At 44.7% G+C, this 12518-nt stretch overlaps 1 protein-coding gene across 2 annotated transcripts; it reads left to right on the forward strand.

Moving 5' to 3' along the window:
- Positions 1 to 1357: 1357 nt before the first annotated feature.
- Positions 1358 to 5618, forward strand: LOC308590156 (phospholipase A2 inhibitor gamma subunit B-like). Of its 2 annotated transcripts, XM_081199918.1 has the most exons (4): positions 1358 to 1453; positions 2029 to 2178; positions 2938 to 3075; positions 5157 to 5618. In XM_081199918.1, exons 1-4 carry the CDS (start codon positions 1447 to 1449, stop codon positions 5459 to 5461), a joined length of 600 nt encoding a protein of 199 aa, XP_081056044.1. In that variant the 5' UTR covers positions 1358 to 1446; the 3' UTR covers positions 5462 to 5618. The 2 variants fall into 2 exon arrangements, 1 of the variants encoding a protein (XP_081056044.1); XR_014009696.1 differs by lacking the exons at positions 1358 to 1453; positions 2029 to 2178; positions 2938 to 3075 and adding an exon at positions 4810 to 5050.
- The last annotated feature ends 6900 nt before the right edge of the window (positions 5619 to 12518 follow it).

The raw sequence follows: 12518 nt of genomic DNA on the forward strand, positions 1-12518 counted from the left end.
ACAGACTCATTTCTGACTTGAGCCACCCAATTAAGAAAATTAGCAATCAGTTTAGGCCTGACGAAAGAAGTGCTTCCTCTTGCACAACAATCCATAGCCACCTTCTAAAACTCACTTCCACAAGGTTGGGTGGTGTGTACTGCGTTAGATGGAACAAAAGCAGGATTAGATAAATCCATGTAGGTTTCTGGCTACATCACGAACTCAATGCTAGTAGCTCCATGCTGCCATTCAGGCAGGGGAAAGCCAGGATTTATTGGCAATGGTCCCCAGTGGGATCGGGGGAGCTCACTGCACCCCACTGTGCTGCTCAAGCCCGTGTCTGCCAACTTGAAAGGCAGATCGGGTGCAACCTGGGAGTGTCCTTGCCATGGACAAGCCTCCATCTCTGGCATGATTTGCGGTTGGTTCCTCCATAATTCGGACAATTGGCATGAATCAAGAGGTGCTCCTGGACTGACATATGCTAATAGGCTACAATCAATCAGCTGCCAAAAGGACTGGGCTTGGCTTTTTGAAGGTAGCTGAATGTTTTCTTAGAAGCTTGAGAATCCTTACAACAGCCAAGAAAGAAAGGGAGAGGACAAGGTGCTTTGTGCATTCTTATGCTTTCTTATGGTTTTAACTGTGTGCCAAGGAAGAACTCCAGACCGGAATTTTAATGGCAGAGTTTGGATATGTACTCTGTGAGTTATTTATGGCTGCGGCTCGTACACTAGCCTGTAAACAGTGGAAGGAATGGAATGTGACCTTGTACCATCCAGATCATGGGTAGCCAAACTAAGGCCTGGGCTGGAACCAGCCCAATTGCCTTGTAAATCTGGCCCACAGACAGTCCGGGAATCAGTGTGTTTTTACATGAGTAGAATGTGTCCTTTTATTTAAAATGCATCTCTGGGTTATTTGTGGGGCCTGCCTGGTGTTTTTACATGAGTAGAATGTGTCCTTTTATTTAAAATGCATCTCTGGGTTATTTGTGGGGCATAGGAATTCATTCATTTCCATATGATGACAATATGCTTTTTCTTCTTTGCTTCCTAGTTCTTCCCCAAATTTCTAAATTCCTTTTTATTTCTTTTCCAAATCTTCTCATTATTGTCTTTAAATATCTTAATATTCTTGTCTATCAACTATATTCCCAAATATTTAATTTTTGTATGTATATTTATCTCCGTCATCTGCCCCCTTATTTTTTCTGAGGTATTTAACCTCCCCCATTGTCCTAATTGTCCTCTCAAGGGGGGGGGGAGGCTCCTCCAATCACAGAGCCACAGCAGAACTTCTCCCATTATATTTGTTATGTCTTCACTCTGATATACGGTAATTTTGTTCAGCCTTTACTTTCTTCTTCCAGCCCTTAAGTGTCAACAAGGAACTGAAGGTTCTGAGGTTTCAGACTGTGCCAGTGGTTTGGATGCCTGCGTGGTCATCAAGGATGAGAGCACAATGTCTGGTAAGGAAGATGTTGGCCTTACCTGGTGGCATGCTCCAGTGTTCTAGAGAGAATTCCCTTTTAAACTGAGGGCCACATTCTGTTTTGAGGGCCACACACCTGACTGGGCAGGGTCATAAGCAAAAGTGGGCAAAGCAATAAATGTAATTTTTAGCTTGATAGGCTAGGTTCTGCCCACAAACACCCATCTCTCTCTCTATCGTCCATCCAGTCAAGGAAAACAAGAATCATTGTCAGATTTCAATGACAAATACCAGCCAGGCAAAGACACTCAAGGAGGATGTAAAACGAAGTTGGTAAGGGGTGTAGATTGGGCCGTTTCTGAAGGGTCAGATACAGAAAGAGGTTTCCTTTGGTCCGCAGTCCTGAGGTTCTTCACCATTGATCTGGAACTTCCAAAGCTTACTTCAGCAAGATGGAGGTGCTTGTACTCCAGCAAGCCATATTCCCTTGGGAGAACTTGGAACAGATGGAAGGGGAAGGCAGAGCAGAGACAATGGAGTTAGGCAGAGAGTGAAGGATTCTGGGGAATGGGCTCTCCTGACCATTTGTCTTTTTTCTCTTCTGGTAAATAGGTGTCAGCTTCAATACAAAATTCTATGATTGTGGAAAAAGAAATTCTTGCGCCAATGCTTTTGCCATCACCGTAGGAGCTGGGAGATATTTGCACCACAGCTCTGCTTGCTGTGCTGAAGATGGGTGCAACAAAGACTTAGAGTGGGGAGGTAAGTCGTCACCTGCCCCTCTGATATCAGAATTGCAAACCTGGACCCCTCCCAAAGTTCTTTTTATAGTGCATTCAGGATGATTTGTGCCCATGAGGCTATGGGGCCAGTCACACACAATTCCACTCTCAATACTGTTTGCATGTGCAGAGGTATTGGGGTGGTCATACTGCTTCATTTCCAATCAGTGCACAACCCATTACTTCCTGCTGAAAGCCCATCACCTTTCATGCCACAAATGTCCTGGTTTATTTTTGTCCCACTTCTGTTGCTCCACAGCCCCTCCAGTCAGCAATAATGCAGTAGGAAACACCACAGGACAAATGAAACCAGGAGAAATCCATCACCAATGCAGTGTTATAGTTTGAAGAACATGTTGCACAAATGAACCCGCAATAAAAGTCTGGTGGGGCCTCAGTTTCAGAATAATGAAAACAGCCACAATTTGCTTTTGAAACTTGGCAGGAACAGGGTGGAGTGGAGGAAGTTTTAGTCCCTCCACACCTTTCATCCTAACACAAGACAGGAAAGGTGTCAAACCTGTGTCTCTAGACCTCATTCTTTTATTCTGACAAAGAATATGCTAACAAACAGCTGGGGGGAGGACTCAGTGGGTGGTTATGTGAATGCATCAGGAAGGCTGCGGCTGCTGTGTCTGTGTGAAGCAGGCCTGTCAATGATCCAGCGGGGCTCTTCGGAGATTCTTATGTAAAAACTTTCCATATATGACAATTTGCTTCTTTCTTCTTTACTTCCTAGCTCTTCCAACTACTTGGACTGAGAATGGGCTCACTTGCCCAAAAGGATGTTATGCTCAGACTGTGAATGATTGCGCGAATAAACCAGTCTCATGCAGAGATGCTCAAAACAGTTGCATCAATGCAACAGGAAGCTCTGGTAACCCTGAAGGGACTTAGCAAGGGAGGAGGAGGGATTCTGTGGGGTGGGGGGAGCAGGTGGGAGGGGAATGCTGCCTCTGGATGATCCAGAGGTGGACCAACCGTCAGGCAAGATGAGATGACTCAGGTGGCAGAACAAGAGACTTGCAGCCCTGACTCTTGGGGAACCATCTTCCAGGATGTTCTCTGGTGCAAGCATCATTGAAATGAACAGGTGCTGTGCCAGAGCATGGTGGGATTGCACCCATGATAAGGTGCTAATGGCATGTGTGCATCGTTCTTTGGAGCGCTAAAGTGTCATGAGTGTGTGATTGAATCTGGGCCCATTCACATAAGTCCTTTTCATTTGAGTAGAACTTGGGACCATTCAATCAAGCTAAATGTTGGAACATTTCAGATGACCAAAAGAAAATATTTCTTTGCCCAGTGCATAGTTAAATGATGGGAATTGGTCCCATGAGATATAATAATAATAATAATAATAATAATAATAATAATAATAATAATAATACCCCACCCTCCCCAGCCAAGGCCGGGCTTAGGGCGGCTAACAACCAATAATAAAAACATGTTGATTAAAATACAATTTAAAAAACAAGATTAAAATGCAACATTAAAACATTAGGATGCAGCCTCTTCACAGGAGGAGAAAGGAAAAAGAAAGAGGGGGAGGGAATCAAATTGATTCCAAGCCAAAGGCCAGGTGGAACAACTCTGTCTTACAGGCCCTGCGGAAAGAAATCAGATCCCGCAGAGCCCTGGTCTCATGAGATAGAGCGTTCCACCAGGCCGGAGCCAGTGTTGAGAAGGCCCTGGCTCTGGTTGAGGCTAATCTAACTTCCTTAGGGCCCGGGACCTCTAGGGTGTTGCTGTTTATGGACCTTATGGTCCTCCGTGGGGCATACCAGGAGAGGTGGTCCCGTAGGTACATGATCATGTAGTGATCATGGCCACCACACTGGATGGCCTTCAAAAATGTATTAGAAATATTTATGAAGGATAAGGCTGCCAATGCCTATTAGCCAAGAGGGCTGTGTTTTACCAGATGATTCTGAATACTTTTGACTGATATGCAGAGTTAGCACACAGCTTGGAGGCTTTCAGCTTCTGAATACTTGTTAGGCGAGGAGGCTTACCTTGATGCAGTCACACAGAGAAACACTTGGTATGGAAGAATAAGTAATATGCTTATTATTGGAAATGCATACTGGGAATGGAGCTGTAGCTGAGGCCTGGTATAGGAAAGAGGCTCAGTTGGAGTCCATGCAAGCCGCATTGTAAACATAAAATAGGGCAGTGATGGTTGTGAGAACCAAATATGCCACCTTGAGTTACAAGGGGTAAAGGTGGGGTCCCTTTTTCAGACAGAAGGCGTTTTTTTTTTAAAAAACAAACTGCATCAATAAAAATAAATTATGCCTATGTTCACTGCCCTGGCTCTTTTGATAGGGAGGGTAGGATATAAATTCAATAACTAAATAAATTCCCTTCTTAGAGTTTAGATGCCAGTGATGGGTGGAGCAGAAAAAAATACCTATTTTGCATGCTCAACATAAAGACATCTTTATGCTCTGAGCGCCGAGCATGATGCAGCAACAGTGGCTCCTCCCAAGCATGAGAGAAGTAGAACTGCAGCCATTGAAGCTGCGTGGCCCTCAACCACCTCCTGGTGTCGCACGTGTGATACACATTGCATGTATGATGTCATAGGCGTGGGACACGTGCGAGGTGTCCTAGGCCTGTGACATCGTCTGTGTGGTGCGACACTGGGCCCACGCCATGTTAGGCCCAAGCCAGCGCCTCTGGTATAGGATCATTGCCAATAGGCATGGGAGGAGCCCCTGACAAGCAGAGTAAACTGACTCTGGTTTGGTCCCCATCCTCTTCCCTGCTCCATTCTACAAGGGGCAACACTGAGACTCAGGAGGAGGAAGCTGGTGGTCAAGACTGGTTGTGGGGCTGATGGCTGGCAGGTGAGGGGTGGCCGAGGGCAGACTGATGTTGAAGGGGCCATGCCCCATTTGTTCTACTAGAGCAGGCTTCACTAATTCACATCTTGATCAACATGTCTACCTGCAGGTGCCAGGAAGTTCGTCCTGCTGGGTTGCGGAACAAGCAATATGTGCGGTGTAAAGGACTTTGAATTGAAAATTGGAGGAATCCCCTACAAAATGGATGAAATATCGTGTGACACTCCCCCAACTACTGCAAAACCTCCAACTCCTGCATCAGCTACAACTCAAAAATCAGGCGTAACTCAAAAACCAGTCACAAGCACCAAAACAACCTCAGAGGCTTGCACTCACCATATCTTGGGGAAGAATTCCTTCCTTCTTCTTCTACCCAGTATCTCCAGCATTCTCTTCATGAAGTTCCTCTCCTAAACTCTCTCTCCACGCCATTCAGCTAGGCAAAGGAATGGACAAATCTGTCACATTCCAGTGGTCTTAGGTTTCTCATTTTTTAAAAGAACATTAAATTCAGTTCTCCACATTTCTACAGCAATCTGCTTTTTAAAAAAATAAAGCTATTGAAAATCTGTCCATGTTTTAGCTTGAATGTCTCCTGGTTAACACAATTTGTACATGCAGTTTTACCAGCATTGCCTTTTTTATAATTTTTTATGATTTTATAAATGTTATTATCATGAATATATGCACTCCCCTCACATAAATCTGCATTAAAAAAACAACTATTGAAAATCCATCCACATTTTAGCATGCATTTCCCCTAATAAACACAATTTGTACTTGCAGTTTGGCTAATAAAGGGTTTTGCTAGCATTTCCCCCTAATATAATGCATTTGTATATATGCTAAAAGTAAAGGTAAAGGGACCCCTGGCCATTAGGTCCAGTCACGGACGACTCTGGGTTTGCAGCGCTCATCTCACTTTATTGGCCGAGGGAGCCGGTGTACAGCTTCCGGGTCATGTGGCCAGCATCACTAAGCCGCTTCTGGTGAACAGAGCAGTGCACGGAAACACCGTTTACCTTCCTGCCAGAGCGGTACCTATTTATTTATTTGCACTTTGTGCTTTCAAACTGCTAGGTTGGCAGGAGCAGGGACTGAGCAACGGGAGCTCACCCCGTCGAGGGGATTCGAACCGCCGACCTTCTGAATGGCAAGCCATATATATGTGTATATATGTTATTATCACCAAAATATGCACTTTAGGCACTTTCCCCACATAAATGCATTTTTGTATACACCGTTTGGTTGAAGAACTACACTGCAAAATTCTGAGAAATGTGAAATAAGTGTAACTGAGTTTTACTTTGCGTATTGGTCTAGGAAGTGCAAATGAGTTAGTTTCTCATTAACAAGCAGACAAAACTGTATTTTTCCCTCATCCTCACTTGGGTACCACAATGTGTCTCCCTCCTCCTCCAAGTGTGTTTATGGTGTTCCGTACTGTTTTCTGGATGATTGCAGGCCCAATAAAGAATATTGAGTCCAACAATGGTTTTCTTTGTTTCTTCCAGATGGTTGTCAACAATAATTTAATAAAGGATAAGTCCCAACCAGAGGCTCCTTGCATGGCTGGGTGGGGTGCTGTGTGCTGGTGAGATTACAAGAGATCCTCGTGTTTCTTCATAATACACTTTTCTTTATATTGATTCAAAAAGTGATTTGGCCATTCTGGGACCAAAAGACAAAAAACAAAAAAACAAAACAGAATGACCCCTTAGCTATGTCTGAAATTATTGTATATAAAAAAGAGAGGAATCTCATTCAAAATGAGTTAGATAACCAAAACTCAAAATCAGAAGTAGAAAATCTTTAATATATGTTTTTGTTTTTTGATTTTTGTGTGGGGTTTTTTTGAAGAAGAGGGGTGGTTAGAGGGATGGGTAAAGATCTGTATGTTACATTTTCCAGTTTGTATTCTCTAAAGTATTTGCATAGCACAGAAACACACAAACACCTACATTATCCCCCCCCCTTTTCCTACCCCCACACTATTACTAAGCTCCCACCCCCATTTCTTCATGCAATTCTTGGATTCTGATGAGGCACTGGAAAACTTGCAATAAGATCCTGAAATAATGACCACCTTACATTTTTTTTTTAAAAAAATGTTTTTATATTATTATTTAAGAAAGGCTATACAAATCCATGAGATAAAATAAGAAAGAAAGAAAGAAAGAAAGAAAGAAAGAAAGAAAGAAAGAAAGAAAGAACGAACAGTGGAATTAAAATAAAAGTGTTCACAATCTCTAAAAATAATTATTATTATTGATATTGGGAGTGCGGGTACAAACTATTTCCCCCAAATTTTTCATTATTTTATTTCACTAGATATAACAATAAAAATGTTTGAGGGATACAAAAAAATTACAATACTTGCCTGTTTGACACAATATGGTCCACAACAAATGAAAATAATGTTGAATGGAGAAATGGTTATCAGAGAGAGAAATAGACGATGCTATGAATAATAACATCATGATTCCATGGAAGCAATTTTTAAAATGTATATAGAAAATGTATCTTTTCAATATTTCAAACCACATTGCATGCAATATTCAGAGAAATGCCAATTTTGAATGATGTTTCTTTCTTTTGGTTTGTGGGTTGTTTTGGAAACTACTGTTATGAAGGGGGGGTGGGCAGACTCCCCATAGTCTCTACATCCTGTGAAGTGTCAGAGTTTGAGCAAACTCATGGTTTCCTGGACTTAGCAAGGACTGGGAATAGCACCAGAGAGCTTGCTCATGAGGCCAGCCTGGTGATGGCAGGTCATTGAAGAAACAATGGTGCTGATGGACAGCCATTAGGCACTCAAAGGAAGTCACTGACCAAGCAGAAGCTATACACAGAGGAAGGTTGACAGGGGAAAAGGGGTGTGTGATGTCTCTGTAGGAAAGGAGGGCATCCTTTGACACAGAGGGGTTTTGGCTAGGAGCTCTGGAAGCAAGAAGGAGGAAGTAAGCAGAACTCCATGTATGCTGGCTGGGAGAGGCTGCACTGAGAGACTGGGGGACATGATTGCTTAGGAGACAAGCTTGCTATAGCTATGAGAGGAACAATAAGAGATACTCTTGGGGCGTCATATTCTGCACTTCCTCCACTGAAGGTTTTAGGTGCAAATATGTGTGAATAAACCATATTTCTGAGACATTGCAGACTCTACTGTGTCCTGATTTTTCAATGGAAAAACACAAATCTTGAGTGAGTGCCTGGAACCCCCATAGAAACTTATTACCACACGGCAGAAACTGAGATACAAGTTGATTGGGATGTCTTCCCTGTCCCTGCAACCCCATCCAGAGCAACAATCATCTGACTATCATGCATAGAGCTAGTCAGGGGACTTCAAGTGGGGTGTGGGCTTCAGTAGGTGCCCAGTGAGGCCAACGTCAGAGGCTGACTGTGCCAAAGGCTACAACCCTGTTTGCATTTGCAACAAAGCCAGGGACTGTGATACGGGCAACAATGGCAGTTTTATTGCCAGGCAGTAAATCCAGCATTTCTGTTTTGGGAGTCAATCTCTGAACCTATAGGAATGGCCTGAATTCATGCCAGCTGAACAGCAGCAGCAAGATCCAGGGACATACTGCAGCTCACCTTTCTGTGACAGGAGAAAGGAGGTCTGCATCAGGGTTGGAGAAGGACCTTTGAGAATGATCACCCATGATTTGGGCAATCAACAAATCCTTTGTCATGGAGAGACTCTCTCAGGCACAGGCCACTGTCTTCATCCCTTTCTCTATTTTTTCAAATAATTTTTATTAACAGGCCAATCAAATCACAATAATTCCAAATCACATTAATTCCAAATTTTAAATTTTTTGTTGGGGGTACCCATGTTTCAAGCTCAGAACGGGATCCAAACATCTCTCTTGCTGCTGCTTTAATGTACACAGTTCTGTCAAAATAGTATTCACAGTTCTGTTCAATCTTCTCTTTGTTATTTTCCTCATCTTCTTGTTGTTATCATATATTCCTTTCTTTGTGATCTCTGGTGGTCTCCACAAGCGGGTTGAAAACAAACGTTGTTATATCCTGTGTGGATTTTACACTCCTCCAAGAGCCATATCAAAATAGACAGACGCCATTTCCGCACCTCCGTACAAAGCATTCCCAAAGTCTGTCCGTTAATTTCCACAGGCCTGCCAGTCTCTCCTCAATTTTCTCAGGGGGCCCTGCTAGGTCAAACTCACAGTCCGGTATAATAACAAGCCATGGTCCTCCTCCCCCTCGATCATCCCGTGGCAGGCCTGCCGTAACAAATCTCTTTTTATTACTGCGTCACAAAGAGCTTTCATTCCTTTCCCGATGTTCCCACAGGCCATGTCTTTGATTAGTAATTTATTTCCACACAGTTCTCAATCATCCTGCTTTTAATCAGTAATTGCAACGATTCTTTCTTGGGGGGGGGTTGTTAGGTACTCACATAAGATAATAAAAGCCCCCCCCCCTTTTCAGTCCCGCTCCGACATACCGATCCTTTGAGGAATCTTCTTCTTGATTTATGATTGAGTCCAGCCCGTCACTCCACTTCACAGAGATCACTTTAATTAGCAGTCTTATCTCCCGATCTTCACTCGAAATATGTGCATTTGCTTCTCTCTAATTGTTTATTTTGAGCTCTTGCAACCAGACGCGCGATCAGAGACAGCTTAAGGGAGAGCCGTCTCGCACGAGGGCTGTGTGCCTAGTGCCCTCACCCCCTTCTTTCGAATCTGGGGGTGATTTATGGCAACCGCAGCCAAGGCAGTGTTCCCCATTCCCTTGGGGTAACAAGGGAGGCTGCATACTCCCATATCAGCCTCTTAATTACCTCGTGTGAGCCGGAGAGATGGAATTGTCGGCCATCTTCCAATGCGCCCCTAGCGGCCCCCGTCTTCATCCCTTTCTCAACAGTGCCAGTCCAAGCCACTCCTGAACTACTATGATGCCAAACACCCATTGCCCCCCCCCCCGAATTTAGGGAGCTTTAGTTTGTTAAGGGGGCAGAGAATTGTTTGGAGATTGCCTTTTCCCATCACAGAGCTACAGTTCTCCACCCCTCTCCTCAGGGAACTTAGGAATTATAGCTCGGGGGGGGGGGATTGGGGTGTCAGGGCATGGTCTGAATCAGAGGGTTGGAGAATGTGGTGCCCAGAACTGTGTCCAGTTCTGGGCACCACAGTTCAAGAAGGACACTGACAAACTTGAACATGTCCAGAGGAGGGCAACCAAAATAGTCAAAGGCCTGGAAACAATGCCTTATGAGGAACGGCTAAGGGAGCTGGGCATGTTTAGCCTGGAGAAGAGGAGGTTAAGGGGTGATATGATAGCCATGTTCAAATATATAAAAGGATGTCATATAGAGGAGGGAGAAAGGTTGTTTTCTGCTGCTCCAGAGAAGCGGACATGGAGCAATGGATCCAAACTACAAGAAAGAAGATTCCACCTAAACATTAGGAAGAACTTCCTGACAGTAAGAGCTGTTTGACAGTGGAATTTGCTGTCAAGGAGTGTGGTGGAGTCTCCTTCTTTGGAGGTCTTTAAGCAGAGGCTTGACAACCATATGTCAGGAGTGCTCTGATGGTGTTTCCTGCTTGGCAGGGGGTTGGACTCGATGGCCCTTGTGGTCTATTCCAACTCTATGATTCTATGAATGTATCTCCAGGCAGAGTAACTCCTATCTGAAGAGCAGTTGGAGGGGGAAGATTCGCGTGCCCCCCCCCCCCCGGTCTCCAGCGGTTTCAGAAGCAGGGACAGATACTGACACTGAGCAGCTTCAGCAGGAGTTACCTAGCTACAAGATAATGGATAGATAAACAGAAGGGAGGGAACAGCCAGCAGAGACATCATTAGAGAGTGTGAGGGACCCTCCCTCCCTAAGAACTAGAAGGTTCGTCTGTATTAGAGAACAAAGAATGCAGAGAGGAGGAGGAACTTCCTGTTGGCATCCAGGATGTTGCTGCTCTCCTTGTGGAGCGATGTGGATTTTTGCTTTCAACCATATCACTGAATAAAAAGGACTATAGATTATGCACTGTTCATTAATTCTTATCTGTGAAGTTACCAAAGGGAGGGGAGGACTCTCCACGTCTTAACAAGGGGTCTCCTAACAACTCTCAGCACCTTTAACAAACTACCACTCCTGGAAATCTTTGGAGGAAGCTTACTGTGCAAACATGGCTTTAAGGCTCATCCACATTCCTGCTTGTTCCCTGCCTAGAAAGCCTGGGTCCACGTGGTCTGAGCGGTCGTCCCCTTACCCCACTCCTTTTGCGTGGAAAACCTGCTCTTTAGTGCTCGTTCAGAACAAACATCCATCTGGAAAAAAGCCCAAATTGCCATTTACTCCAATTGAGCGGGGAAAGCAGTGGGACAAGGGGAAGTGAGAATAAGCCCTTAGTTTCATCTAGGGGTTGGTAACACATGTTACACTGAGGGGAAAACACAGCCAGAGACAGCAGCCCATGAAAGACCCAACAAACTTCCTGGTTTGGCTGCCAAACAGGAAGTGGGTAGATATGTCACGTACCTGACCAAATGATCCCAAAAAATGGCTGGTGGAGATTTATTTGTTTGCTTATGGAATTTATATCGTGGCCTTTAACCAAAACAGTGGACTATAAAAATCATGACTAAGATGGTTCCTGCATTCCAGCTTCACACCCTAAAAAGACACATCACATGCAGAAAAAGCAAGGGGAAGGAGGAGGGAAAAGCAAGCTCAAGCACATGTTCTTGAAGTCACAGCCTGCCAGTCTTCAGGGAATCTGATCCCCCCACAGAAGGCTTCTAGGAATAGAGGAAACAAGGAAAGTTCTTTCCAACGGCTTTTATTCAATATTCACAGAGAGAGGCTTAGAAATGCAGCCTCTTCTCTCAACTTCCTCAATCGTCAACAGCACCACCCACCTTATGGTGGCCACTTAGGGTCATTTGTCTCCGAGCCCTTTGGTCTCCTATTTTCAATGCCTGCCAGGTTCTGGGAGAAGGGGGGGGGGTCTGGAATGCTTTCTAGTGATAACATGTCATCCAGCTGCTCCAGCTCTGCCTCCTCCTCTTCTCCCATAATTTCCCAACTTTGCCTTTCATCCTCCTCTGAGCTATGACCCCCCCCCCGCAAACCACTGTTGTAAATCTTTACGGTCTTCTTCTTCTCTGGAAGGTTCAGGCTAGGGAGGTGGTGTCCACCACTATTCCTCTGTCCAGTCCCTGGCCCAGCCAATGTCACTCATGGTTTTGCCTGCCTTTTGCTTCAATAAAATGCAATCCCACCCCAAAACGACTCCACACATACACGCAAACACGCACACACCAGGGGTGCCAAATCCTAGGGCCCCTGCTCTTCTGGGTGCCCCATATTTTGGTGGGTGACCCCCCCAATGTTCCAAACAATTAGGGGACAGAGGAGACTGAGCACAGAGCCACGTGTGGTTCGGCTTCAGTGGCTGGCTCCTCCTCCTGCTGCGGAGGGGAAGAAGGGGGAAGC

This window comes from Podarcis bocagei (genome assembly GCF_964188305.1).
Source record: "Podarcis bocagei genome assembly, chromosome: 7".
NCBI lineage: Eukaryota > Metazoa > Chordata > Lepidosauria > Squamata > Lacertidae > Podarcis > Podarcis bocagei.

Bases quoted from the DNA above. Each gene is read 5' to 3' on its own strand.
- LOC308590156 (XM_081199918.1), top strand. The intron at 2,179-2,937 runs GTAAGTCGTCAC...TTTACTTCCTAG, and splicing joins CAAAGACTTAGAGTGGGGAG to CTCTTCCAACTACTTGGACT. The intron at 3,076-5,156 runs GTAACCCTGAAG...GTCTACCTGCAG, and splicing joins CAATGCAACAGGAAGCTCTG to GTGCCAGGAAGTTCGTCCTG.